Here is a 27,952-nt window from a genome sequence, read left to right as displayed (position 1 = left end):
CTACTAGACAAAACCTCAATGCACTTCAGATATTTTATACAAAGGGGTTACATTCAGGACTCATCTCACTTAGACAAAGAAAACTCACCTTTCATCAGCAGTCTTATCCAGTCCAGGAAAATCCTCACACTTGAATAGACCCCTGGTTTCTTTGGGCTGGCACAGCCAACACCCCAGCTGACAATGCCGTATAGAGTAAATGGTTCATTTTCCTTGTTGCAAACCAAGAGGCCACCAGAACCACCCCAGGAACCAAAAGAGAGAGGACTCACAGTTATCTCGTTTGGCCTCTGCACTGCTGCAGCTAAGAAGAGAGCTGTCACAGCTCAGATTTGCCCAAGAAAAAGCCTCTGTGCAAGAACAGGGCATGCAGCTGCTGGAGCAACTCAGCCCTAGCCTGGAATGAAAAGACTGATTTAAAGGCTTGCTTATTAGCATGGAGTGAAGACTGAGCACAGGCTGCAGACAAAATATGATTGAATAGCGCTCTTTAGTGTTACACATAATTTATTAGTCTGCCGTAAGATTGCGGTATTGAGCAGAACCTGCATTTTAGCTTGACAGTGCCTCAGTCAGAATTACTTTGCCTTTTATTTACTCAGCTGTTCTTACCTGCTTGCCTCACGATTTCGAGGACATTAGTTAGTTTTTGAACAGTGCTCTGAATACAAGAGTTTTATAAAACCAATAGAAGTCTTCATAGTTTATCTTGACAAAAGAGTGCTATGAAAGGGTTTCCAAGCAAGCTACAATGGGAAGTGTTTCACTGGGATAAGAGATGGGATTTGGGAAGTGCAAGGGAAGAACATCCTCTCCTCTGCAGGTCTCATGAAAATTACAGTCCAGAGAAAGATTACTAAACTCTGTGGTCCCACTTCCAAGCAACACTGCACATTGCGTATGTCTCCTGTACAGATCGACTGCCTCTATTGTTCTTATAAGTACTGTCCACTCCAGGGACAGCAAGTTGGTGGAGCTTTTAACTATCACTTGCTCTATGCTGTTCTCCCCTCTGTCCTCCCCAGTCGCTTCCCCCAGATGGTCTACCAACATCCATACGCAGACACCTTCAAGAGCGCTCACCTTTATTTTTACTTCACTTGGCAGGAGTCCTGGCTTCCCACAGAAACAAAGCCAGCACAAAGCATCCTGGCTGTGATCCCTCCAGGGTGACTGAAGTAGTAATTTCTATCACAGATTTCATTCTCAAGTTGTCGTGGTTTAACCTCAGCCAGCAACTGAGCACCACACAGCCGCTCACTTGTGTCTGCTGCAACGGCCTAGCTTGGTTCCCATCTGCTTGGGAAATAAATTCGAGGTTAGGTCTGGGCAGAAGAATAAAATATGAGGTTAAAATGTATGTTCTGCTCATAATAGGCAAACATGCAAAATCAGAAGAGCCACCTTCTTCGATGATCCGCCATCCAGACACAGTGCAGAGGGAAGATGAAAATAACGTCTCTGTGCTGTTGGGCAGACACACTGGCCTGAGCAGCGTTGTACTCCAGAGGGATGTCTAGCTGCACCAGGGCAATGTCAGAGTCATAGCTCAGCATGTTGAAGTGGGGATGCAGCGTGATGGTTTTCATCTGCCTCACCTGTGACCAGGGCAGAGGGTTCAGGGCAGAGAATGAACAAGCTGCCCTCCGACTGCATCCTGAAAGCATACTTGTAAAGGAAGAGGGCAAAAATCCCACAAGCAATGACCAAGCTCAAAATAAGTCATGAAAAGAAACAAACAAAGTGCGAGGACTTTGAAGACAAATCCCCCACTTCTCCGTTTTTCAGTCGAGAAGATTGCTGGGACGATTTATGTAGACCTCCTGAGCCTAGAGTGAAGGCTTACTGCTTCATTGTGCAAACACAAGCCACTAAGGTTTTGCAGAAGACTAGTGAGAGTCACTTGTGCTGCTTCTCCACATGTATTTCTTCCTCCTCCCCATTAGGAAGAAAGAGTCAGCGAGCTTTTTATAGGCAGATACATTGCTCAGCACCAAGAGAGTAAGATGCTGAGGACAGTCAGTCATCTCTGTTAGATTTTAAGACTTTTTACTGCTCGTAATAAGAACCAGATATAAAACATATTTCCATAAACTGCAAGTTAACTGAATGAGACCAGAGTTACTGGATTTCCTTTCTCATTCCTCAACCTGTGCTACATATCAGACATTTTGCCTTGCTGTCAACACTGTTTTATCTGTGCATATAGATCTGTTTTGAGGAATATTGTAGGGGCAAATACACCGAAGTCAACATTTTTAAGGGTACTGCTTGGTTTTTACCTGTTCTGTTGACTCTCTCAGGGCTCTGTCGTGGTCTCCTACTGTCACAGTCCAGTGCAAGGGTTTATTGGATCTGTATATTGAAAGCAAACATATTGGAGCTACTTACAGTCAGCCATACCACTTCCTTATTCAGTAGTCATACATCCCTTCTGGCTCTTCTCTAATTAGTCACTTATTCCCAGGACTACTGAGCAAGAGCTTCTCACCACGACAAATATGTTGCATCAGTTCTGGCTTTGCTACAGCTCTGACAGCAGATAGTCCAATTAACTTCAATGGATCTCCTACAAGCAAGACCAAACTAAAATCAGTTACTGCCATCCCTAAAATCAGTGATCGTGGAGGAAGGGCAGAAGGAATGTTTTGTAGAGGACATGAAGGTGTGAATATAATTTATAGCTCTCCAGCTGTTTGCGCCCCAGCCTGGAGGAGCAGGGGGAGTGCACAGCATAGGGAGAGGAGCAGAGGTGGCCCAGGGATGTGCTGGTCACACTCACAGCCTCACACAGTGGGCGGCTGTCAGCAGCTACATAGGGATGATGACAGCCCTATCGCACTGATAGTCTCCAAGGAGCTTCAGGGCAGTGTGCCATGTCCAACAGTGAGGAGAGGCCTCCTCAGCCCCACTAACACACTTGAACAGCCACTGGGGAGTAACTGGGGGAAAGCCACAGGTGTCTGCAAGAGAGCACTTCAGAGAGCAAACGAGGCTCAGGCACTGAAAGCGGGTCTCTCCCATCCTCCACCCTGTGTCCCCGCTCCCAATAGGAAGCGCATGCAACCAGAATGGAGAGGATGTACCACACGTATGCAGATTGAGAGATGGGGCACCTGCCTATCACTTCATGCAAGAAGTGCACAAAAGGGGACCTGAGGTCAGAAAGCATCTGCCTCACTGCATAATCCTCTTATATGTTAGAGGAAAGCTCCTCAGACCAGATCAACTGAGCAGAATTTAATTTCTTTACCTAAGGGGACATCCTTCAGAGGCAACATCGATGCAGGAGTTAATCCTGAATCTTCTCTGCCTGCCTCCTCTGTAAGAGAGGAAATAAGAGTTAGCTCCAACCTGGGTCAATAGCTCTGGCTTGTCCCCTCAAAAAAAAGTCCCCACTCTGGAAGGGAAAAGTTATTCATCCCCTCAAGCAGCAGCTGGCACACATTCCTGAAAATAGAAAGCAACAATAGCGGACTAGCCCCCGGGATCAAGAGTCTCCTCTATAATGAGATTTTCAAGGGGAGTATCAGACTGACATAATTAACAAGGCTGCTTGTTTCAGGTAACAGAAGTTAGTCATCTCATTTCTCAGTGAGAAAAGAAAAAAAACCTTGATTCTTCTCCCTTATTCAGGGAAGGGAGCTCTGTCACAAGTAGCTGTTCTGTTTTAAAGTTACCTTGACAGAATGCAGCAGGATTGGCCTAAAAAATAAGCTCAGGAGTCTAAGAATAACCGCAGATGATGCAGACATTGTTAGACACAGCAAGCATCTCTACAAATCTGAACGAACAAAAGTGAGCTGGGCTTTGAACCCTCTGAAGCTGTTCCACCCAAAACTTTCAAAATGTACCAGCATGGTATTCCCTGGACTCGACACTGGTTTGGGAGTTGAGAATCCACAGAGATTAGCTGTGGGAACGAACAAAAATCTGTATTTCTAAGATGAGAAATGTCACCCTGTAAGCACTTGTGGCTTTAGCTAATCTAGGTTTCTAAAAAGACCAAAGCCCTAGAGTCTTGGTGACTTTCTGATTAAAACAAGAACTTTTGCAGAAGAGGTGCCTGCAAAGCAATGTTAATCAGTGACATCAGTAAGCAGTAGCAGCCAGAATTAACCTACTACAGTTATAATACAGGTACACAAAAGTAATCCTAATTTCCTCATAGTGGAATTACAAGTAATCTTCAACAGACAGTGTGAATGCCCTTCATTGCACAAAAAAACCCCACACTTGAGAATGTTATTTGCCACTGTTGGGGGGTGCAAGCAAAGTCTCTCTTGAATGGTTTACATGTACAGGTTGAGGACCTAGAGAGCAGCTGCTAGACTTTTCTTACTATTGAGAGCACTCAGTTTGCACAGCATCTGGAAGACCCATAATTGCAGCTGGATAGGAAGCTTGCACTTTATTCCAGAGGAGCTTTCCTGTAAGAATCTGAATTTCTGATGGCAAAGCTGTGCTGGAAAGCATCAAGTGAAATGTTCCGGGATGCTGAAAGCTCACCCCTGAAAGATTCCGGATTCAAATTTGTCAGCCTCCTTCCCCCCACTTAAATACTCCTTTCCAATGGAAACCAGATTTCTTTTCAAGGGAACTGTAGTGTTAATACTTATTCAGCATTTGGTAAACACATGCAACCAAATTGCTGCCACAAAATAGACGGGGAAAAAATAGAAGCCATTTGCCAAAGATCACTTGTCAATGGTGAACCCAGGACAGTTCAAGCCTCTTACCCAGCTTATTTGGTGCAAAGAAAAGAGCACCAGCCCCTCATCACTCTACCGTGCCTTTTGGTTGACATACAGGCCTGTAAAGAGGTAGCCAGAATTCAATTCAAATACCTTCACTTCTGAGCACCAGATTGCTTTTCACCTTAAGAATAGATATCAAGCTCTGCTAAAGTGAGTGTGGTGCCTGGAAGCTGTTTTTTTAAGAAAAAGATGGGGTGTTACAACATGCTTTCATTTTGTCCAGGTAGGAGGAACATCTGGAAATATAGATGTTAAAAAAAAAAGGAAAGTTAAAAACATTTCTTTTACTACAGTTAAAGATTTTTATATTGATAAAACTGAAGCAGATTTAAAGTCAGGAATTAAAAAATATTTCCTTCTGAAAGTGTGGGAAAGCAATGCCTCAGGTTAGCAATTTTTCATTAATGAAATTCCAACAGAATTAGTTCAATTCATAAAGAATTCATATCCATTTCAGTGGAATTAGACAACTCATCGACAACCACTCTTTCATTCTGCCTTACTTTGAACATTTGTCTTCTTTAGTAACACTTAGATCAAAGTTGCTCTTGCTCTCCCCTTCAATAGAGAGATGCAGAGTGGAGGCCTGATCCAGCAGCACACACTTGTGTGCTCTGTTGGCTCTGCAGCAGAACGTGAACCATGGTCCTATATCCAACCGCGCACCACCGGCCGGCTCTCCATGAGAAAGCATGGCCTTGGACCAGGATGTGGGATCTCCTGTGCCAGTGCGGCCACTTGGCCGCATCATGATGGGCAAGACAGTTGGGCAAGCCTCAAGGCTACTGCAGAAGCCCTTATATCGCCCTTTCAATAGTACCGAGTAACACGTTACCAGAGAGAGTGTTTTGGTGATAGAACATGCCTGTTTCCACAGGGATTTCTAATTTAAGACTGAAACAATTAGTCATCCAACTGATTTTCTTCTTCTTCATAACCTTAAACAGTAACTGCATCATAAATGCAGCCTGGGCTAAGTTCCACAGCAAAGTCTTCAAACTCCAGCTGCAAAGAGGACAAGCAAGAGGGAATCATCAAGACTGAAACACTTACCCTTCTTAACCATGAACTGGAGAAAAGTTAGATTTCAGAGGAATTTGAGCACTCACACTTGGTGAGTGTGTCACATTTTGCATCAAGACAGTCTGTTGGCAACCTTAGCCTGACTGCTCCCTCCTGTGCAGGGCTACAGGTCTGCAGAGAATGAGGCTGGCCTAAGTGTTGCCTTAAGGGATTTCAACTGTCATCTTTACTGCAACACTCGATGCTTTGTACTTCTGAAGGTTTAGTGTCCCATATGGAGTGCCCTTCCAAGAGCTTTTCCTTCAAGCATGGAGAGTGTGTGATTTTCCCTTCGTTTTGTTTTTAATCCAGACCGCAAATTCTCACACCAACAGAGCAGCAGCAACCCAAGCAATAGGTCTGCATGCCCTTGAGCATCCCTAGGTTTAACACTGTTTTTCCACCCCTTAGCCAAGGCGGCAGGGGAGGAGAGATGTTGCTGCTTTGAACGATGTAAGATGGCAATGTGACTCATCATGGGCTGGGATGAGCTTGGTGGGACACTTGCTGCACACAAGCAGTAACAGGCAATAAAAATAAAGATTATTTTTAAATGGTACTATGCTGGTACTATGAGTGGGAACCATTGTCACACAGCCCATGCACAATGAGAAACAAACACCTTGGTATGGGGCTAAGGAGTAGCTTGGGGGTTTTGACACTGCCTTGAGGAAAAGGCTGACTATATTTTTTGCAACACGATCTCTACCTTCCCTTTACCCCTAACTGTCTGTGCTGGACTTCAAGATGATGCTGTCTTGAGATGAGATTGGTGCCTACAGACTTCAAGCACTTACAACAGTCACAGCCCCTCCATACATGAGTTCAGAGGTGATGTCTAATTGACAAAATATGCCTGCAAAGGATCAGTGACCTGGAAACCTTACAATTTACAGTCTTGCATGTCACAGATGTTTCTGGCAGGATTTTATTGAATCGCTCCCCTGAACAGTTCTTAGTGCAGAGGTTTAAGTGCAGTTTCTCCTTTTATTACCTTTACGACATACTCTGCTGGAGCCTCAATGAGCCAGTGGCACTTTGTGTTCCTGGGATACAAGCCAGGGTAATTAGCAGTATCAATCTTCCCCTCTTCCACTAACATTGCGACACTCCCACAGCCCGAACCTGCAATACGCAGATGAAAAAGGAGACAATTTAACAGATGGGATTATATGGTACTTTTAATAAACCCAGATCAACAACTTGATTTTTAAGGAACCCAGGCACACTAAGGAGAGTTGTTATTTTAAAGGGGTCAGGAAGGAGGGGAAAGGAGTTTCTACAGCATAGGCGAGGTCTCCTGCTTCAGAGTCCTTATGGACAGCCGTGAAGGTGAGCTTGAAGCCATGGCCAGTGTTGCTCCCATCAGAAACAAATGTAACGGCGGTCTGGTCCGATTCTGCCATCAGAGGGGCTGGGAACGCATTCCCACAGGATTTACCTGAGGGAGACAAGGAGTTGGTGGTAAGGGTGGGCTGAACATACATTTATTCAGGCAAATCTCGCAGTGGTTGGTTAAGCTAGATCCCATTGGGAAGGTCTCTTCTTACATTGAGTGGAGAGACTATTTGGCTTTCATTACCTATAAAATATTTAGAGGCTGTAGTGAAAAATTGAGTAGATGGGACTTCATCCAAAACAACCATATGAACAACCAAATATTCCTAGAGGATGAATTGCATTGACTAAGGATTAACATTATTATCAACACATCGCCGTTAGTGCTAAGTTAGAGTGGAGAGGCAGCCAGTATTTGCAGGAAATATTTATTCTCTATTGGTTCAGTATTAAGCACAGAGGGACAATAGGCCACGTTTCTTTTAGTCTCATCTGTACAGTTACCCAGTAATCTGCATGCATGTTGCACCACATAACCGATTTTGAACCAAGGAAGAGCCAGCCTTTGAGCTGTGTCTCCAATGCACGTGACACTTGCTGGCTCTGCTAACACATCGGAAACTTGGCTGGACATGCACCAGCTAAGCAAGGATAAGCACTCGGTTTATTCTGATACCCCAGAGTCCGTAAGAGTAAAATAGGTATATTGGAGACAAGGCAGAGGGGACACAGAATTATGTACAGCTGAAAGACATTTTTGAGGCTCCTACCACACTGCACTAGATGCCAGCACAAACATGAACCTGTCCCTCAGTCCCAGCTGCCCTGCTCCATTTGGATGTCATCTCTAGCTCTTTAGATTCATAGTGTAAAATACGAAAGGCTTCTCAAAAGCCAGCTAGATTTGCTGTTCTTCATGACAATGAATGACAAGAAACTACACCCAGTAACCCTCACTCCAAGGCACCCAGACTTACTGATCAGCTCTCTCCTGTTCGAATAGAGGGACGCAGTCACAGTCACATCCAACTTGGTACTCTACATCTAATTTGGTGAAGTCTATCAAGATGATTGTCCTCCGGCACTGTTATATTCCAGGTGCATAGGCTAGAAGCAAGCAATAGTAAAGGCACGTATCTGCACAGCTGAGCTTAGCCCTTGTCAGTCCCACCATGGGCTGGGAGTCTCCAGCAACTACTTTCCTGCAAGCACACACCAGAAGCTAACAACTGATGTCACCAACTCTACCTGGTAAATTTTATCATCTTCCCCCTTGGCATAAGCCATCTGGCAAGAGAGTTACCAGTAGCAGAGGACTGCTGTGAATTTGCTCAGCGCTAGGTGGGAACTGTTGCCTCCTTACAGCAGCGATAGCTTTGTGCTGTGCGACTGACACACTGCCAGCCCAGTCCATCTCATTCCCCTGCCTCCTGCAGGAGCTGAAAGCTTCTTTGTGTGAGCTGACATCAACATGGCCAGACCAAAGGATAAAGGGTACAACAGATGTCTAGCCAGCTGCAGCCATTTTGTGAGCATGGCTGATACAGAATCTGTATTACAAATAGACTTTGTCTTCCTGCCTTCCCCCGCGGCATTATCCTGCCCAGCAAGCATAGCTGGGGATTTGCTTTGCAGGGAACACGCAGCCGCTGTCATCTGGACACTGCTGACAGTGATACCCGGGCCAGCAATGGTCGGGGCTTCCGAGCCCTGGGAAACACTTCGGTGGGTGCCCCAAGGAAAATTCAGTGTTTGGCTATTACAGCCAAACTACAGTTACTTGTTGTCAGGATAATTGTCCTCCAAAGCCTGGGGGTACCAAATGCAGCCACTTTCTCCAAAGAGCGGCATGCCTTGGGAACTGCACCCTGCTGGCACAGGGAGAGGGCTTGGCACAGCAGCTAGGGAGAGAAAAAGGTTGTATGGGATACTGCAGTACAGGCACTATTGGTCAAGGCACATGCTATGGCACTGCAGTTGTTTCAAACACAAAGTGCTTGATATGCAGCTGAGAGAAGCCTCAGATGAGAGCACACAATTTCTTTCCCAAAGTCCTACTTAAAAATCCCCAAACTTTCAGGAGTTGTCCCACCAACAGTGGGCTCACATTCATTCAGCCTGTTAAGAGCTGACATTGCTACTCCAAGCTCATTTTTAATGAAGCACCACTTTTATGTTGGCCTTCTCTTCATCTTCTGTGGGCATTTGGTCTGTATGAATCCCAATAGCTCTGCTTTGCAAAGGGTAATGCACCCACTTTGTAGCCACGTGGCTTCTGCTCCTTGCAGTTACTGCTCCCAATTAAGAGGCACCTTCTTAGCTGCAGACAGTCCCCCTTTGAAAGCATAATCATTAAGGATCCCTAGCAAAGCCGTAATAGGTTGGGTATTAGTTAATACCAACACCTCAACTTTGATGGCTATGACAGAAATAACACCATCTCTTGAACAACTTGTATTAGCCCTGTAATCATCTGTACAGAAAAATACAAGTGGCCAGTGGGGAGTTGCTAGACCTGTTCCTAGCTATAAAAGGCATTTCTGACAAGCTACTAAAACTGCGGCACTTAATACAGTGTCCCTCTTCCCATACGCATTCAAAGTTGTATTTGATGAGGAGATAACCCCCGGTCAATCCTGCACGCCGTTTCAGGAGCACAACAGCAGTTCAGATCTCGAGCTGGCAAGTGCTCAAAGCAGGCTTTTATTAGAGCAGGACTGGTATGCAGTGCTCAAGGGACACCTCGCCGAGCTGGAAGGGCTGCATTCAGCCAGAAAGAGGGCAGCTTGAGTAGCCTTCTGCTTTTCCTTCAGAGGATGCGGGGGTCAGACCTGGTATTATAACAGGGTTTCTGAAGGGGGGCTTATCTGTTTGAAGCTTTAGTTTTGCCATCCCAAATTAAAAGATGATATACCTTGCTGCTGATGCAGCAGCTGGAAATTAAACAGAACTGCTGTGGGTGGAGGGGAGGGAGGCAGCAATAGCAGGGCAGTTTGGGTCCCTACAGTGCTGAACAGACAGGAGAGGAAAAAATCTCCCAGTACTCATACCTACCTGGTGCCATGTGCTGGGCAATGAAGTCCACGAACACAGCCACGCGGGAGAAGATGCCTGGTGAGCCCTGGGCCGTGGTGCTTCCCTTGAGGGTATCCCATCCTCTGGCACAACCGACCCCTCAGGACACTACACCAACCAGAGTCCAGGTGCTGCCAGTCCTCAGACATGCAAGGGGGCCTCCAGAGTCACCCTGTCCGCAGCCCGTCAGGGAGGAAAGGTGCCATTTGTTTCTGTGCCAGCAGCACCGACCTTTGACGGTGTTGCATGACAGACCAGCTTTACCACAGAAGCTGACACAACCTTGCTTGCTTCTCCCCAGTCACGGGGGCCTGGCACTGTCCCTGCTCATTCAGCTGTGCTTGTTTAATCTAAAACGCACCAATCTAAGCTCTGTTGTTTCACTCCCCTGATCTGACTTGCAGTTTGGCACCCTGCCCTTCCCTGTACACAAACCCCTTTTTTCCGTTAAAAATGTAAAAATGAAAGCCATCTTACTAACATCAGCTGCAGCACTGCTTTGAAAATGTGCACTCAAGGTATGACAGAGGGCAGGGAGCTTCCCAAGCTACTGTTTGGTTAAAAAATATTCATGTAAGTACACCCCAAGGGGTCTAGTGACAGCCTAGTCAGCAGCCTTCCCTAGGGCAGGGCAAGACTGGCCCCACTTGCACTGCTAGGACCAGCACTGGAAGGTTTGGCACTGAGCGAACTCCTTTATTACAGCCCATTGCCCAGTGGGGCTGTCTGAGTGAAGGTATCAGAAAGCTTGAGTGTGTGTAAGGGGACATTGAGGGAGAGGTGGGAACTGCCTTCTTTCCAACCTCCTGGTAGCATTGCCCATGCCAGGCTCCCTTGCCCATTGCCTGAAGTCACACCACTGAAGGTCCTCCCTGGATTCAGCAGAGGTGGTGGCACTTGCATGCAGAGATGGAGGTCCTGCTGTTAGCAATGCCCAGGGCAGGTCTAGGCAAGGGGGCAGTCATGCTTCAGTCTCCTGCTCACATCCATACTCCCACCCACAAAAGACGACTCCTGCCTTCATTATCCTGAAGCTCCTTGTAAAGCCCTTGCTCAGCAAAGTGCCGACAGCACTGTCAGTGCTGCTGCTTCCCTTTCTCCCCAGGAGAGGAGAAGGTTTGTGGGTGGACAGGACAAGCCTGCTGCCCAGCGGGAGCCAGGGTGGACAAGCTGTTACCCTGCACACGTCCCTCCTGCCGTCAGGAGAGCCAGCGCACAGCATGGAGCCCCGCACGGGCAGCTGGTTCATGCCCATCAGCAGCACGCTGCAGGTCTGGCTGTCAGTGAGGGGCAGCTCCATCTCCTTCGGGACGGGAGCCAGCACCCCAGCCGCTGCGGGAGCTATCAGGCCACGTCCAGCATCTGCAAGACAGCTCGCTCCTCCGGCCGAATGATAGCCAACAGCCCCATCTCCTGGGAGCCACATCCACCCCTTCCCCAACAACCCAGCACGAGCAGCTGGGGGGTCCCCCACCATTTGCCCGCCCCAAACCACTGGGGATGTAAAAATAAAATGCAACATTCGTAGACATTCCCATCTCCTTTAAAATCTACCAAAACTCAAACAAGTGGAACTCCCTTCGAGGGAACAGTTTTCTGATATCTAGAGGAGAGAGTATAGAAGAGTATACATTTTTAAGTACAAGGGAACTATTCCCACTTTCGTAACACCTTGTAAGGACAGCTCTGCTTGCGAGAGGCTCCGACACGCATGCATGAATATGCACAACAGCACTGCAAAGTGCAACCTTCCCTAATGTGTTCCAAGGTCCCATGCTGCAGGAAAATGCTGATCTGCACATCCCTACAGGGGCTGGTCCTCTGACAAGCAGAGAAGATCTGATGAGCCAAGGGGTACTTGAATTTTCCATCTGGCAGGAGTCACCTTCTCTCGCATTTCCATTTCTGAAAGTGGCTCCTTTCCCTTACCTATTACGCTTTATTCCTGCAACTGTGACCAGAAGACCCTGCCATTTGACTCACCCTCAGACACCTTGCCCCAGCCACTAGCCACACATGGTGTCCCAGCCTGGAAGTCTTCATCCTTGTGGGGAAGGCGGATGGGCTGAACCTCGTCCCCTGCAGAGGAAAGGGTGCACAAATGAGCGCATGAACCCCGTGCTTCCAGGAGCATGTCTGATTTACAGGTACAAACTGCACCCTTCAAGTCACACTGTTCCATTTCTCCCCTTCCCAAAATACCAGTCCCACGTGGGTATCTATAAAATGGGAATACAAACTGAAGTTAGTCACATGTAATTGAATTTATATGTGAGGCAAATTCAGAGAGAGACCAGGAAGACTGTTAGCTATCTTTGAATGTTAACTTAAGCAGAAGGATACTTGGGAAGGGGACAATAGAAGAGGGGGGAACAGCATGGTAGGGACCAGGAAAGGAAAGCAAGTTGCCTGTGTATCAATCTCATACAGCATGGAAACTGGACAGTGCTTGGGAAACTCTTCACACCATTCTCCCCAAAGACCAGTGCCGATCAGATCAGAGGAGTTACGCAGGACACGAAAAACTCAGCTCAGTTCAACCCAGACTCTTATTGGTTAGTTTTTTCTTGATACTGGGAGAAAAATGGATCACAATTCTCCTTGGCTGCCCTGACAGGGCACTGGCAGTGCCCAGCCTTCAGAAGGGCTAAGCAGGGAGCCCTGTAGTTTCCTCAAGGGTTGTCTATACGGCTCAGATGCTGTCAAGCCTAGTTCATGCCTAGAGACATACCTGTTTAGCCAGAGAGTACAGGCACACAGGCAGCCCTCAAGCAGCCTTCCTCACGCTGCCTGCCAGGATGTCCGAGTTCTGAAATGAACATTTCTTGGGTCTTATTTCCCTTTTTCCTGCCATTATGGGCAAACCATAAGGCTATCACCATCCCAGCCAGTGATTTGAGATATGACAGTGACAGAAGGTTATTTTATGTTGGCTGATCTGCCATCTGATGGTCACAGGCAGTCATGGCCAGTTGGCTGTAACCCGTGTAGCTCTATACAGCTCAGGGAATTGCCTTTGAAAAGCCTAGGAAGTTAGAGACTCGTGCCACTTCCCTAACTCCACCACCCTAAAATTACCTCCAGAGGCTTTGCCTTTGCCTGCAGTAGTACTTGGAGCAGGCAGGTTTTAATCCAGCCTGCTTCTCAGTGGGCAGGGCCCTTGCAGCCCACTGCTAGCTAATAGCCCAGGGCTATAGCCAAGAGGAAGCTGACGGCTTTCCAGCAGCTAGCCGAGATCTAGTGTTAGCACAACAGGGCCGAAGGAAACCGTGCTGGTATGGTTTATACGAGGGGAACACAAAGGCACACAGGAATCTGGTGCACGAAGAAAACATGGGCATATCCAGAGCACAGACCCTGACCAAGGGATAAACTTCTAGGACAATTAATCAAAGCCTAGGACAAGAATTAACCTAATTGTGGTACTTTGATAAGAATTAAAGGCATAACTGAGGGGACATTTCTCTAGCATAGAGAGCATGGGAAGGGAAGGAAGAGGGGTGTTCTTTCTGGACCAGCGCACCAGATGAGGACTTTGCCTATGTAAAGCACCCTCCCGCAGCAGCAGCTCACCTTCAGCCCTTGGGCTCCCGCTTACCGTACTGGGCTGGGTGCTGCAGGTGCAGCAGGGCCACATCACAGTCCATGTAGTGTAGCTGGTTGAACGCGGGGTGGACGATGACAAGTGAGATGGGGATGCTCTGCTCCTGCCTGTCTGCCCGCTGGAGGTGACGTTCCCCCACTGTCACCACCAGGCGTGACTGACTTTCCACTCCTGACTTTCCTTCAGGAGTTTCCTGATGGAAAAAAACAGTGCCAGGCTGATGAAGGAAGGGGCTGCCTCCACAAAGCAAACCCTGACACTGAGCCTGCAACCCCGCAACATGTTCCTGCCCTGGGAACCAGGGCTGGCCTTCAGTAACAGGACTTTAAGCGGGGCTGATTTTGCATTAGGAGCAATGCAGAGGATTCCCTGACAGCCAGCTGGAAAAGCTGGACTTACTTTTAAATGGATAAATAGGTTTCTTGTTTCATCTGCTATCCGTCAAGCCACTGTTCATACCTGGGCAGCAGAGAGCTGCCAGGAGGCCAGGGGAGGTGCCAGCAGATTTCATTGCTGCCAGCTCGGTACAGGGAAAAGGACAGTTTATCTTTTGCCTTGGGACTCACAGAACCCCTGTGCTGGTTTTGGCCTTGAAACATCAAGCTCAGCCCTTGTTACCTGCAGTCTGGGATCCTAAAAGGCACATGAGAAGCCTTAAAAGCAATGGGAACTGATTATCAAGGCAATTTGGCCCCATAAATCCTCCTTTCTAATTTTGTTATCAGTGCATTTAGGAGATGAGCAGAGGCCTACATCTGAGAGCTTTATGATGGTTCTAGGCAGCTACATGTAGTTTAAATTAACACTAGACAAGTGTATGCCCATTATGGTTTTTCTGCATATTTTATAAGCAATATAATCATAGAATCATAGAATCATTAAGGTTGGAAAAGACCTCTAAGATCATCAAGTCCAACCGTCAACCCAACACCACCATGCCCACTAAACCATGTCCCTAAGCACCACATCTACACGTCTTTTAAATATTTCCAGGGATGGTGACTCAACCACTTCCCTGGGCAGCCTGTTCCAATGTTTAACCACTCTTTCAGTAAAGAAATTTTTCCTCACATCCAATCTAAACCTCCCCTGGCGCAACTTGAGGCCATTTCCTCTCGTCCTATCGCTTGTTACTTGGGAGAAGAGACTGACACCCACCTCGCTACAATCTCCTTTCAGGTAGTTGTAGAGAGCGATGAGGTCTCCCCTGAGCCTCCTTTTCTCCAGGCTAAACAACCCCAGTTCCCTCAGCCGCTCCTCATAAGACTTGTTCTCCAGACCCCTCACCAGCCTCGTTGCCCTTCTCTGGACACGCTCCAGCACCTCGACGTCCTTCTTGTAGTGAGGGGCCCAAAACTGAACACAGTATTCAAGGTGCGGCCTCACCAGTGCCGAGTACAGGGGCACGATCACTTCCCTACTCCTGCTGGCCACACTATTTCTGATACAGGCCAGGATGCCATTGGCCTTCTTGGCCGCCTGGGCACACTGCCGGCTCATGTTCAGCCGGCACAGTTAAACTTAGAGCAATCTGCTCCAGCAGAGTCAAAACACCATTCAGTATTTCTTTTACCAATTAGGTAGATAGCTACACTTTCAGAGCAGCATTACCCAATAAATAGATTTGCAGTAGATCCCATCTTTAGCAAACCAGATCTTTAGCAAAGGAGTTTACTCTCCTCTAGGGACCCAGAAAATGCACCAGGGCACAGGGTGGGGCAGTTTTGCACTCCATGGGAGACATGAACTGGGTTCCTTGCTCTGCCTGGTACCCGGCACTGCGAGGGACACCCACAGGAGCCACACAGCTCATCTTTGTTTCGGCTGTCAGCGTTTCCCGTAACAAACTCTCACAGCACAGGGCGCAACACAGCAGCGAGCTCGTCTCGAGATCTTTGCAATTAGGGCTGATTAAAGGTCTGCCTGAACTATTACTGAAATAGGACAAAACCCAGACCTGAAGCAACTGCCTTTTCTCTCCAGACTATGTTTACTTGAGAGTCCAAGAAACCCCAGTGCTCAGACAAGAGCTTTGAAGCCTATTTATCACTGATTCCTAGTAGTTTCATAGATTTTTATTTTTTTATAAAACTCCTGCTCTCAGTCTCTTCTCTAACCTCCATGGGATTGCACCCCTTCATGAAAGTCCGACTGCTGTGAATTACCACCACACTATTTCACCCATGCAGCCTTCGGAGGTGGCAAGTCCGAACAGCCTGGCTTGAGGGGGCTGGTAGGCACACACTTTATTACAGCTGCCTGCCCAGAAGTGTGGCCGCAAGCATTTGAATCAAGGTATGGGGGGTTCAACCTGAGCCTTTGCTTCAATGCTTTCTAGTAAATTAAGATTATTTTTTTTTACATCCCCCCCCACCCCCCCAGGGAAACCCTCTCATCACTTCCAGCCATAAGTAACAGACCCGCTAATGGCACAGCTCAGCTTTAAGCCCAGGAGACTGTTTACTGGAACTGGAAAGTTCCCGTACTTCCCAGCAATGTCTGACACTGGGATTGCCTGGCAATACAAATGCTGCAGTAATGGGAACGTAGGAACAGCATTGGCAGCATAACAGTAGAGAGTAAAAGCACTGTCTAGTTTTGCACGGAATAGAGAAAAAAAGGAGGTGCCTCATTATCAAGGTTAATCTTGCACATTGAAATTTTTATACCATAGCAACTTTCTCATTATTCAACACCAGTCCTCAGAAATGATGCTTAAGTTGAGCAAGAAAAAGATGTGAAGCTGACTGGTCTGCAATTACATTATAATGGATTATAAAAGGGCTAGCAAAGGGGCCACTTATATCATTGTCCCTGCCCTTTAAGAGGTCTTTAGCATGGCCTGTGAAGCTGGTCTTGCATTAAAAGTACAGAAGCCAACGTGACTGCTAGGAGTAATGGGACAGTTGCCAGGGCTGCTTTTACCAGAAAGCTGCAGTGCTTCTCCTTCTGCCTCAGAAATGCTTCTCTGGATGCTTGCTTAGGTGAGCAGGGTCTTTTAAAGACAAAGCCCTTTAAAATTAGTGATTTAGACATTTAGAAAAACCGTGGTAGCATGGAGATTTCCACACCCTGACCTCTGCCCCAGGGCTGCCCACACCTCACAGAGCTTCTGAGCACTGAACAGGACATATGAATTTTGATTTGCAGACTCCCTGAGCGGGTGAGCCCTCTCCCCAGGCTTTGGGGAGAAACATGCAGAGACACAACAGGAGCAAGCAGGGTGCTGGGGAACGCACGAGTTGCTCGAGGACCCGTGGGTCTGGAGTGACACATCCCACAGATCTGACTGTGGCAGAGCACTGGCTCCACTCAACCCCGCGGGGGGCATTTCCCTCCCTAACTGGGGACCACACACCTGGGCCCAGGAGCTCCCTATGTCCTCAGGGGAGCTTTTGCTGCAAGAGGTTCAAGAGCAAGTGAGGAGGTGAGGCTCACTTACTGCTCCAGGTTGACCACGCAGCAAGCAGCGGTAATAACCACGTCTTCTTGGACCAGACTGCCACCACAGAAATGGAAATGGCCCAGTTTGAGGGACACCTCCAAAGAAAGGGTCAGGTATGTTTTGAGATGAGTTGACTCCTGTTTCCTCCCAAAATGTGAAATAACAAAGATCAGCCCAGCCCAGAAAACAACTTTTTCCTCCCAGTATTAGTGTGTGGGACGCCCAGCTGCCTAGAGCCCAGGGGAGTCATTTCCAAGCTGTGGCTGACCCTTGGCAGCCACCTTCAGCCCAGTGGTGCATGAGAGGAATGAGAGCCTGGAGCATCCTGAAACAGAAGGGACGAGACAGACATCTCACTCCTCTTTCTTACTGCTGCAAGAGCCTCCCCAGGGGTTGATGCTAGCCAGTGGTCCAGAGAATCCACCCCCCTGACCCCAGCACCCTACCTTCTGCCTACACCACTCCCTCATGTGCCTTCCTGCACTTCATGCTACTACCTGCATACATTTTCAAGCTGCTGCACATGCAGGGACTGGGTTTTGGGGGGAGGGAGGTGGCAAATACTGTTTTACCACAGGTGCCAACGTTTGCTCTGGCAACATGCAAACAAGTAGTACTTTTCTAAATAGAGCCGTGCCCTGCTCAGTTAACTCATAAGACACCATCCCACAATCATTGCTTTTCCTTATGTGAATGCAAGCTGTGAGGCAAGGTAACTTTCCTCTGCAGCAGGGGACCAGGGAGGCATCCTCCCTTCCCACCTCTGCAACCTCCCTGCAAGGAAATCCTCAGCTGGTGCATGCCACAAAAGCTCTGCAGCTGCATTAGCTCACACCAGCCAGAGATCTTGTCTTAACCATTAGATCAGCTCATTCCCTCCCACTTTGGGAGGGTGGTCAGCCTGGGAAGCTGGGCAAGAGGGACTTTTAGATCAACTTCCACTCCTGAGTGAGCAGCGTTCAACGACTTGAGGATGAAAGAGACATTTTTCTGCTGCCTCTCCTCCCCCTTCCCCGGGAGGAAGGCAGCACACTGCAACACAGACCTGCCAGGGCTGCCCTCCAGGCACCAACTCTCTCCCTCCAACAATTCGAGAGAAGAATCCCAGCGGCAGAGCATCCTTTGGGCTCTTCAGGTCAATGGGATGAAGTCGACAATTCAGGCCTACATAGAAGACAGAAACAGGAGTGTTTTGCAGTGAGACAACCCCCCGCATGCTCAAATGCATCACCCCAGGCTCTTCTGGCAGGTAGAGAATTAATGGGACAAATTCCAGGTGTCCCAGCTTTCCTGACTCCAGCCTAAGCTCCAAGCTGAAGGCAATTATATGGAGATAAATGAAAACACACGGAAATTGCATTTCTTGATAAGAAGCTGATGTGTGCAAAGCTGAAGTCTCCTGTGAGGTATTTTCATGATGTGTGTGCACAGTCATAAAAAAAGCAGATTTTTATTTCAGCCAGTAGCCTAATTATTCCTAATGAAATGCAACTGGGACTTACAAAATTAAGTAACAAGTGCAACAGGTTATAATGATGCCACCTGACTTTATTCAAAGTTTACTATTTCAAAGCTTCCATATCTAAGTGTCCTGTGGCACTTAACCTGAGCAAATGAAGTCATTATGAAAGATCTTGTCTCTGAACTGAGCTGGCCCAGCACGCAGTCTTGACTTTGGTCTGAAACACATCGCAAGGAGACAGAGCTTTCTCACATCGCTTTTGGCACTGATTGTGCCTTAGAAACGTGGACAGTGAGCACAGGGAAAGTTTGATTTAGGGATGGCTGGGTCTGATTAAGTTTTAGATGCTCGTTGAACTGTGCAATTTGAGATAAATTCATGGCAATCCCATTTATGTTTTCTAGGGAAAACCCTACCAGTCCTCGCCCAGCAGGGAGTGACGCACACACTGACAGGCCTGCTGGACCCCATGCTGGGTGGAAGAGGAAGGGGTGTGCTGCTCCCCTGGGTCAGCTCCAGAACATGATCATCACAGCAAAGATCACACAGGAGGAGAGATCTCAAATACTTGGGACACACAGAAAAGGAACCAACTGCAACTTTTCATACCGGAGGTCTGCTTCTCCAGGCTGAGTGGTTGTGGGAGAGGGGTAGCATCAGGCTTCTGACTCCTCTGCTGAGGAGAGGACAGCAGCTCTTCCTCCACTCCCTTCAGCTGGCCCCGTGTCTGCACCAGCTAAAAATCACTCTGTTAATCACTCCTGTCCAATGTGTTTCTTATGCCAATAGGAGGGGTCCCCTGCCTCTCCCAAGCCAAGGCTGGGATAAGAGTTCAGTTCCCAGCCAAGCAAACATAAGCAATATAATGCTTATGATTTAGGAGGTACTCACACTGTGTTTGCCCTGGCAAGAGCCTGGAATAACTCACTGGAGTCACCAGGAGACCGAGTCTGGATCCAAAATGTTGCCAACCAGCGCACCACCACCCCTCCAGCCCCCTCTTTAACTTTGGGTCCTATGTCCTCTGTGTGGGCTTGAAGGCAATGCTGCTTGCTTAACCTTCCCATCAGGTTGACAGGCATTAGAAAGCCCACCAATCTCTCACACCACCTTAACTGAGTGCTGGTGAACTGAGGAACCCACATCTTTCTCCTCCACCCGGACAGCCAACCACCACAAGACAGCAGCAGCAACAAGTGGGACTCACCCCACAAGGTTGTGGGGATCCTTGCACAACTCCTGCAGCACTCCTGGCTGTAGAGGGGCTAACTGAGCTCCTCGCTGCTCTGTTCAGCCCAGCCTCTCTCTCTTTCCTTTTTTAATAGCATTTTATCATATTCCCAGGGCACACTCTGGCCTCAAAGCATTTGACTACTGCAGAAAACTCAGTCACAATATCAGGCACAATTTTCTAAGCCATTGACCTGGACCAAGCTCTCCCTAGCCCTTGCTGCTGACTACCTTTTCCAACAAGAGACTGTGGTGATTATTGCTATAGCAGCAAGTCTGCTAGTGAAGTAGAAAATAAATAGACTTTATCACGGAGGTAAATGGTGGAGAAAACACCATTCCCTTAGGTGGGGAGAGAAATAACATTAGCAACAGCAGAAGGACCGGCATCATATTGGAGCAGGGTGGGAGGGATAGCAATTAGCTGGTTATCCCATCTCTTGCCCAGCTGGGCAGATCTTTTTAGCACTAGTTTCATTACCAGGAGCAAGTCACTCTGAAGATCACCATTCTTCTGTCCAACTTGACCCCCTTTGCAGCCTGCCCTGTGCTTATTTCCCTCTCTTACCTACAAGCATCCCTAGGAAAGACATTTTTACATGGATGCGGGAGCAGGCCAGACAGGGAGTTATAAATACATATAGCCACTGCAGGAGGATGTGCAAGAAGGATTTGAGAACATGCTGCCATTCGTAGACACTTTTCTGACATGAGTGCCCCAGGGTCACAAATTAACAAGCTCAGCAGGACCAAACTATTTATCTTTCTTGCACAGCCAAGGGACCACACTGCAGCTGAGCAGCCTGCATGGGGAACAGCTCACTTGTCACAGCGGCCAAGGAGAGGGCTGTGGTGAGCAGCACCTAGATGGAGAGGGTAAGAAAGGCTTCCAGTCCCAGCAGAGCTACAGCAAGGGCAGCCCAAAATCATTCACCAGGGGCAAGCACACCAAGCCCTGGCATGATTTACGGAAACTGACTGGTTACATTCACTTGTTTGGTACCTTAAAAGAGCAGATAACACCAGTGCTCGCTGCTGTAACCCCCACACTGGGGCACATCTCCCCACAGCCTGCACACAGGACTCACCACATGGAACAAGAAGGGACACCAGCAGCAAGCTCCCACCGTTGCCCAGGGAAAGCACCCAGTGCTGCATCCCAGGCTATTCTCTGCTGCACACAGGAGAAACAAGCCTCCTTCTCCTCCCAGCTAACGAGCCCCTTTAATAGATGAGGGGGCCAATCAGTTTTGGCAGGTGAGGCTGCAGGGCTGCAACTTAGGTGGGTTTGGAGGTTCTCCAGCCATGTCTCGCTGGGGGTCAGAGGCTCCCTGGGCTCTCCTGTTCGTAGTTTGTGGCCCGCTCCCCACGGGGGCAGCAGCAGGATCTAATGTCCCCCCTCACCATTGCCACCAGCCCTGAGCTGCCTCAGCCCTTCCGGTTTGAAACAAATCTCATTGCTTTTGCAGAGGAGGGTTAGCACAGGCAAAGGCGAGTCCAGCCAAGTTCCTCGCCCCATGGTCTCTCCTTGCCCAAGCCGGCCAGGGGGAGCACCTGTATAAGGCATGATGGTGTGTTTCTTCTTCCTTCCCAGAGGACACCAAGAGAGCTGTCTGAAACCTCCAGCAGCTTCTTGCCTGTGATGCAATACACGGGGCTTATGGAGAGCCTTAAGTAGCTGCCGTAAGGATGAAAATGATTTGACCTTTTTTACGGGGAGAGTTGTTATCCACATACTGCAAGAGCAAGCTCCACTAAGAAACCCTGCACCGTTGGGATCCAGGAGAACTTCAGGGTGTACGAGCTGACTTCAAAGTGAGCGTGCAATTCCCCTGCATGCTACAGAGGATTTTGCACACACCAAGATGGCAAAAAACACTATGGCTTGTGTTCAGGGCTTTAGATTCTCCTTCAGGTCCATTTTCAATGGAGGCGTTTATCACCATCACGATACCCTGAGTGAACCCAAGCCCTGGGAGCATGCAGGAGCATCTGGGAATGTCTGCCAGGAAGAAGGGAATTAGAACAAAATGAGTTTCTTTTTGATTTCTGTTCTGTTTTTCTCTTTGCACTCTGTAGACTTAAGTTTGTTTGACACATTCCCGACAGATGTATAAAGCCTGACATGAAGAGCTTATGTCAGTATAACATGTCCAATCATCAAGACCGTGTAAGCACCAGCCCTCACCCTTTCTCATGCTCAGGCTCAAAAAAATGCCTGCTCCAATATTTTTATATGGCCAGACTCAAGTACATGTGCTGCATAGTTGCTCCTACATGAGCAATCACTGGGACTCCTTGGGCAGTAAAATGGAAGTCAAGTGGAGTAAGGAACTTTGGCCCTTCCACCTCCAAAAGAACTTGGTCATCGTTGGTCCTACAGAACAGACTGACCCCATAGCCAAGAGAACAAAACCAGACACAGCACTTACTTTTCTTACTTTTTATATAAAATAGACATTTACATACATTTTCTTTTGCAAAGACTTCGAGCATAACTCCTGTATGTGAAATCTAGCCATAAATCCCACAGTGAAAAAAGCAAAGACTTTGCAAATTCCTGTACCACTGATATACATCCAGCTGCTGCTAAGTGTGAATTTATTTTTAAAAGATTTCTAATCCACAGGCTGTTTTCTTGTTTTTTTAAAAAAGATATGCACAACTGATTAAAAAAAAAAAGATACAGAAATAAGAACCATATGAACAACAGGCAATGCAAACAACTCCTGCATGAGAGGAACACGCAGCGTGACATCCACTTCAGGCAGAGATTTCTACAGTAATACAGTTGTAGAAGCCGTAACTTTTACAGAGGATACCACTGGGGGTATTATCCAGAAGAAATAATAATTTCAGACTTCAGCAAGTCAGTACAAACATGGCAATGAACTTTTGCACAAAGTTATCGAGATTACCTGAAGCAACTTTGCCACATTGAAACACCAGTGAATGCCAAGCGCTTTTTTTTTTCTTTTTCTTTTTCTTTTTTTTTTTTGCTGCTGGGTTTAAATGTACATGAAAGCAAAATGGTGCATTTTGAAATTGCTGCAAGAGACTGAAGGTTGGGGAAAAAAAAAACCTCTAAGGGCTAATTTTTTCCAAAGATTGTGCATAATTGCGTATATGAAAGATAGAAATTGAGCACTTGGTCAACTTAATCACATACAGATTGAGGAGATTTAAGCATATACCAACTTTTTCACCGAGTTAGAGGACAAGTGGGGCAAAATATCATACAACTATATTCTAAATTGCCTAATTATTAAAATTAGAATGACAATTATCTTTCACTAAATATTGTACACCATATCTGGACTGGTTTCTATAACTGTTGAGAAGCTTTCATAGTTTTTAGTTAATTTTAGGGGTGTCCAGCCACCCCTGCAAGTTAGGCTCTTTATTTTGGATTTTTTTGACTTAGACTTCTTCCACCCATGTGCATGCATGCACATCCCCCCACCCCCCCACCCCCCCACCATCCTCGTCAAGATCTCTGGAATGAAGGCCATTTGCACTGCTGCATTCACTTACTGTTTGGCCAAAACAAGTTGCCTGCACATTTGTAGGAAAATCTAGTCCAAGCAGTCTATGAGAGAGAGAAAATGCCCCCCCGGCTGCATCATTTATCCCGGGGGATGGAAAAGGAATGGAAACAAAGAACGCTGGACTTCAAATAAGCAATAAAATAAAACAAAATCCATCAGCTGAAAATATTATTCATGCGGAAAGCAAAAAGCAACACAATTATTATGTTTTTCATTTAGGATTAAAATGCACAGTGAGCACACGAAAGTCCTGTCTAACCAGCTTTGCGTTAATTCTCCACTTCAATATTGGTGAGCACTGAGGTTTAGCCAACGCAACTCGCAGAAAGAGTGAACTCTCCCCCACCAGGTAGAGCTTCAGTCATTTATTAATTTGTAATCTCTGCTAACCATGCTGAGCACTGGAGTTGGCAGAAAACAGTGTATTTATAACTCATTATTTTAGAAGCTGTGCAATGCTAGAGGAAGAGGACATTTCCTATGATTAATTAGAATAATATCCAGTTTATCACAAGGTAAGTCACTCTATTTATCTTCCACAATAGCATTCCATTTTGGTGGAGGTAACCCATTTCATATCATACTCCATTTTTCTTCTTCGCCTGCAATAAACCTTTCACAAGATTAATGTCCTGAACAAACACAGCATTTCAGCACGGATGCCAACGAGACGGAGTCAGCTCAAAACTTCACAAGGGTTTAACTGCTTCAGTAGCTCAGGGTCTGAATTGTCCTCCAAATATGCTGCCAGTTTGCAGACCATCATCCTGCATAGATGGGGTATAAAGTGCTGGTTCAGGAAAGCGGGGTTCATGACTGAGCCCTCCTCGCTCCGTAACTACCATAAACCCAGCTCCAAACTGTGGAGAGTCGGCCTTTCAGCGTATAAACGTAATCCGGTTCAGCTGGGATTAAACTCCATGGATACATTACCTGCCTAATTTAGGCGAGTGGATGAATGTACGCCATGCCTTCCAACCAAACCGCCTCCCTCACGGAGAGGATGGTCTCATCTTTCTATGTTATTCTGCAAGTAAGACAGTGTTGCAAAAATGGTAATCCTTCTCCAGGATCTGGGAGGGGGGGCAGCCAAAGCTATATTATAGTTTTACACATGCACCGGTTTTAGGAGGTGAAGATGGCTTTGATCAGGTTCTAGGACAAGAACGAGACAATCATTTCTACCAGGTCTCTCAGGAAAGACAAACTAAGATTTAAGCCGAAGTTAAAAACACAAAACCAAGTCTTCCCCCTCACAAAGCACTGCTATAAAAAATACAACTTCTTCTATATTTGAAAAAATATGTTTCACTGGCCACAATTTAAAGCCACACTGCTGTGCAGCTTGTAGAATATATAGTATTTACTTAATATATCTTTATGAGGCAAAGTTTATAGCTGATACACGTTTTTAAATGAGACGTATCTCCCCCCACCCCTATCCCCCACGCTTCGGCTAGCTGTCAGAGCACTCTGCAGATGCCTCCTCCACAGGGGGCTTTGCATGGCACTGCTGTCGGGGGCTGCACCAAACACCGCTCTGCCAGCCCCCAAACTCGCTGCCATGCGGCGGTACCGCAGGCAGCCAGCCCGCCCGGGAGCACAGGGCTTTGGTGGTGCTGCCCTGAAGGCAGGGTCACCTTGGGGAGAGGCAGAGAGCTTTATGGTCCAGATACCTCTGAAAACCCCAGTAATGAACCATTTACAACTTTGCAATGCACGGTGGGGAACCGACTGCTCTCAGAGGCCATTTAAGCTTTGGTTTCCCCATCCCACGGGACTCTCCCGGCCCGACCCCATCTCCTCCCAGCCATCCTGGCAGCGCGAGGGCTGTGCAAAGCTACTCCATGCACGGCATCCAGCGGAGCGCCTGCACTGGGCACCTGCAGAAACATCAGGTCAGCAAGTCCATGGCCATAAAAGTCACGTGAAAAGACATGGATGCAGATCCAGCTCCAGGACCTCAAACCTGCCCTCGGCCCCAGAAAGCAAAGTCGGCTGCTTGGGCTGGGGGGAGAAGGGAAAATTCGTCAGCAAAAGACTTGCTTATTTTGGTCCCAGCTGCTCCCTTGGGAAGCTGGTTCAAAGGGAGAGAGCCCAGAAACATGTGTCACCACCTTACCCCCCCCGATGGTCCCTCCCTCCCACCTCTGCCCAGCTGTAGGCACTGGCCATTCTCCTTGGCCAGTGGGGACCAGTACCGCCCAGGTCCACCCTCATCTCAGTGGGCACACAGCCATGGCCCTAGCTGGTCCACAAGCCCTGGCAGGGCAGACATCTGCACCAGTCTGGACTCCCTCTGAGCTCCAAACGCAGTTGGAGTCATGTTAATAATTTGTCAGTAATTTGACCACCAGTAGCGGCTAGACACCGAGCTTTTTAAATGAAGCCAGCGGAGCCACCAGCGCACGGCTGTCCCATCGCGCTGAGTGAATTTGGAACTTGCTGAGGTGCCATGGCCAGCACCAACTAAACCTGGGCGCCACATGGGTCACTGCCACACAGGCTTTTCCTGACAGAGGTGTATCAAGGCATCGCACACCTAATCTGAACTGTCCTTCTGAACTAATAATGCCAAACCCTGGGCTGCTTTTCTGCGGGGACCAGCCACAATCAAGCTCAAATATAACAACTTTTATGGCACTTTCCTGCTGCAAGAGGAACAAACTGATGACCTACCCTGATGTCCAAACCCAAAGGCAGTGACACCAAGCATGATCCCACTAACGCTCTCTGTGAACTGGTACAAACCCTGGTGGAAGCAGCAGAAGTGCTGTTACTGCAGTGACAGTGCAATGTGCTCTGCAGCCGTTTGCTTTAGAAACGTCATTAGGGGGAGTTATTCAAGCACGCCTCGGTGGTACTGCATTTTTCTAACTTCAGACAATGCAAGTCACAACGCCCAGCCACGTGGCCAGCTGTGAAGGATACTGCCCAATTCGTATAAAATAGAGAAAATATATTAATTATTTGATTATTATAAGTTAAATAAATAAAACTCAAAAATAAAAGCCCCAATTCTGGAGAGAATTTGTTTTCCCACTTCAGTATTTAAAAATACAGATTTATGACTGATCAGCTATAGGTAATTTTCCATATCTTTTGGGGGAGGGGGTGAGAACACTTTGACAAAGTGTTTTGTCAGGGTTATCACCATGATAAATGGGCTTTGCCCCTGCACACCCATAAAAAAGCCTCCTCAGTACCTTTCCAGGCTAGGAAATCTTCCCTAATCTCTCTGTGGCTTTACTTTACCTTCTATATTGATCAGATCGGTTGTTTGGTTTTTTTACTGGGGACTGGACAGGAGGACAAGTAATCCTAGAGCTTCCCATTGCCTTTGGATGCTTCCATTTTTTTCAGAGTGATAATTATGTGGCCTGGAGAGAGAGGGCAAAGGGTAAATCCATATGATATTTGATAATACTGACATCATGAACCTGAATTACTACAAAATTACTATCTTATGAATAAAACATTGAGGTGAGGTTTTCCCTCAAAGGATCATTTGTCCTACTTGTAGAATCATCCTTCTCGGGTGATATTCAGATACCGCTTTCCCTTTCCTTAGAATAATTTTCAAGTCACATTTAGAGCTGTAAAAGTGGCCACCCTTTCCTCAGCATTAACCCCTTGAAACCTTTATCTGTGACCATTCTGACCATCTTTCCTGGCTCAGAAAGACCTGGCAGCACTTGCAATGAAGCCCATCAGTGGTACTTTACGTGGACGAGGTGAGCCTGTGTTGAGTAACAGGAGGTGTTACTTCACCCCCGCTGCAATGGGTGAGTGCTTTGTCTCCATGGTTTCCCCAGTGATAACCAAGATATTGAAGGTACGTGTCCCACCCACACTCCCGGTGTGATTAAAATGGGTTCAGCCTAAACATAAATCTTGATTAAAGGAAGGGTTTCATTCATTCTCCAGCATGTCCCACAGGAGCCGAGTGTCTCCTGTAACTTTGGTCAAACATAAGCATGCATTCAAAATTTGCCTTCCGTAATTCTGAGTCCTATAAAGTTCCTTCAGCATCACTTTGAGCAATAGGCTTCCACCATACTCTTCTCCAAGGGGCATGAGTTCCTTTCCACTGGTGACTGAATGCTATGTTTGGTCTTTCTCCTGGACTTCCTGAAACCGTTTCTCCAAGCGATCCAGTTTGGCCAGATTCTCCTTCAGCAACTTGCTGTTTGGAACCAGCTGTAAGGCTTTCTCATAGTAGCCACGGGCAGTGACGTAGCTCCCCTACAAAGAAAACGAGTGACAGATTTCATTCACATTCCCTGACATAGAAAGTTCATTCCTTGGGAATGGTGAAGACCGTAATACAAAGGAAAAAGAGTTTATAAAACTTGATATTGTTAGGTAACAGGAATACTTCCTCATTATGAAACGGATCACCGAGTGCCGTTAGCCTAAATTTGATCAAAC

The 27,952-nt window shown here is 47.3% G+C and overlaps 2 protein-coding genes across 2 annotated transcripts in view; both read right to left on the bottom strand.

The window, feature by feature from the left end:
• Positions 1-19,214, bottom strand: part of OVCH1 (ovochymase 1) — a 33,714-nt gene extending 14,500 nt beyond the window's left edge. The window contains 22 exon segments of the mRNA XM_076328597.1: positions 89-304; positions 613-661; positions 1,101-1,226; positions 1,388-1,496; positions 1,498-1,598; positions 2,283-2,355; positions 2,783-3,043; positions 3,254-3,322; positions 5,261-5,380; positions 5,674-5,762; positions 6,814-6,949; positions 7,128-7,260; positions 8,135-8,174; positions 8,176-8,230; positions 8,232-8,264; positions 8,938-9,058; positions 12,216-12,311; positions 13,831-14,029; positions 17,195-17,234; positions 17,279-17,376; positions 18,327-18,445; positions 19,160-19,214. Coding sequence (XP_076184712.1) covers positions 89-304; positions 613-661; positions 1,101-1,226; positions 1,388-1,496; positions 1,498-1,598; positions 2,283-2,355; positions 2,783-3,043; positions 3,254-3,322; positions 5,261-5,380; positions 5,674-5,762; positions 6,814-6,949; positions 7,128-7,260; positions 8,135-8,174; positions 8,176-8,230; positions 8,232-8,264; positions 8,938-9,058; positions 12,216-12,311; positions 13,831-14,029; positions 17,195-17,234; positions 17,279-17,376; positions 18,327-18,445; positions 19,160-19,214 — 2,338 coding nt within the window.
• A 4,243-nt stretch (positions 19,215-23,457) lies between these two features.
• TMTC1 (transmembrane O-mannosyltransferase targeting cadherins 1) overlaps positions 23,458-27,952 on the bottom strand; it is a 147,395-nt gene continuing 142,900 nt past the window's right edge. Inside the window, exon 20 of the mRNA XM_076340758.1 lies at positions 23,458-27,766. Coding sequence (XP_076196873.1) covers positions 27,626-27,766 — 141 coding nt within the window. The 3' untranslated portion in view covers positions 23,458-27,625. The remainder of the gene's footprint in view (positions 27,767-27,952) is intronic.

This window comes from Aptenodytes patagonicus, chromosome 1 (genome assembly GCF_965638725.1).
Source record: "Aptenodytes patagonicus chromosome 1, bAptPat1.pri.cur, whole genome shotgun sequence".
Taxonomy (NCBI): Eukaryota; Metazoa; Chordata; class Aves; order Sphenisciformes; family Spheniscidae; genus Aptenodytes; species Aptenodytes patagonicus.
This window is presented reverse-complemented; position numbering and strand designations above follow the sequence as displayed.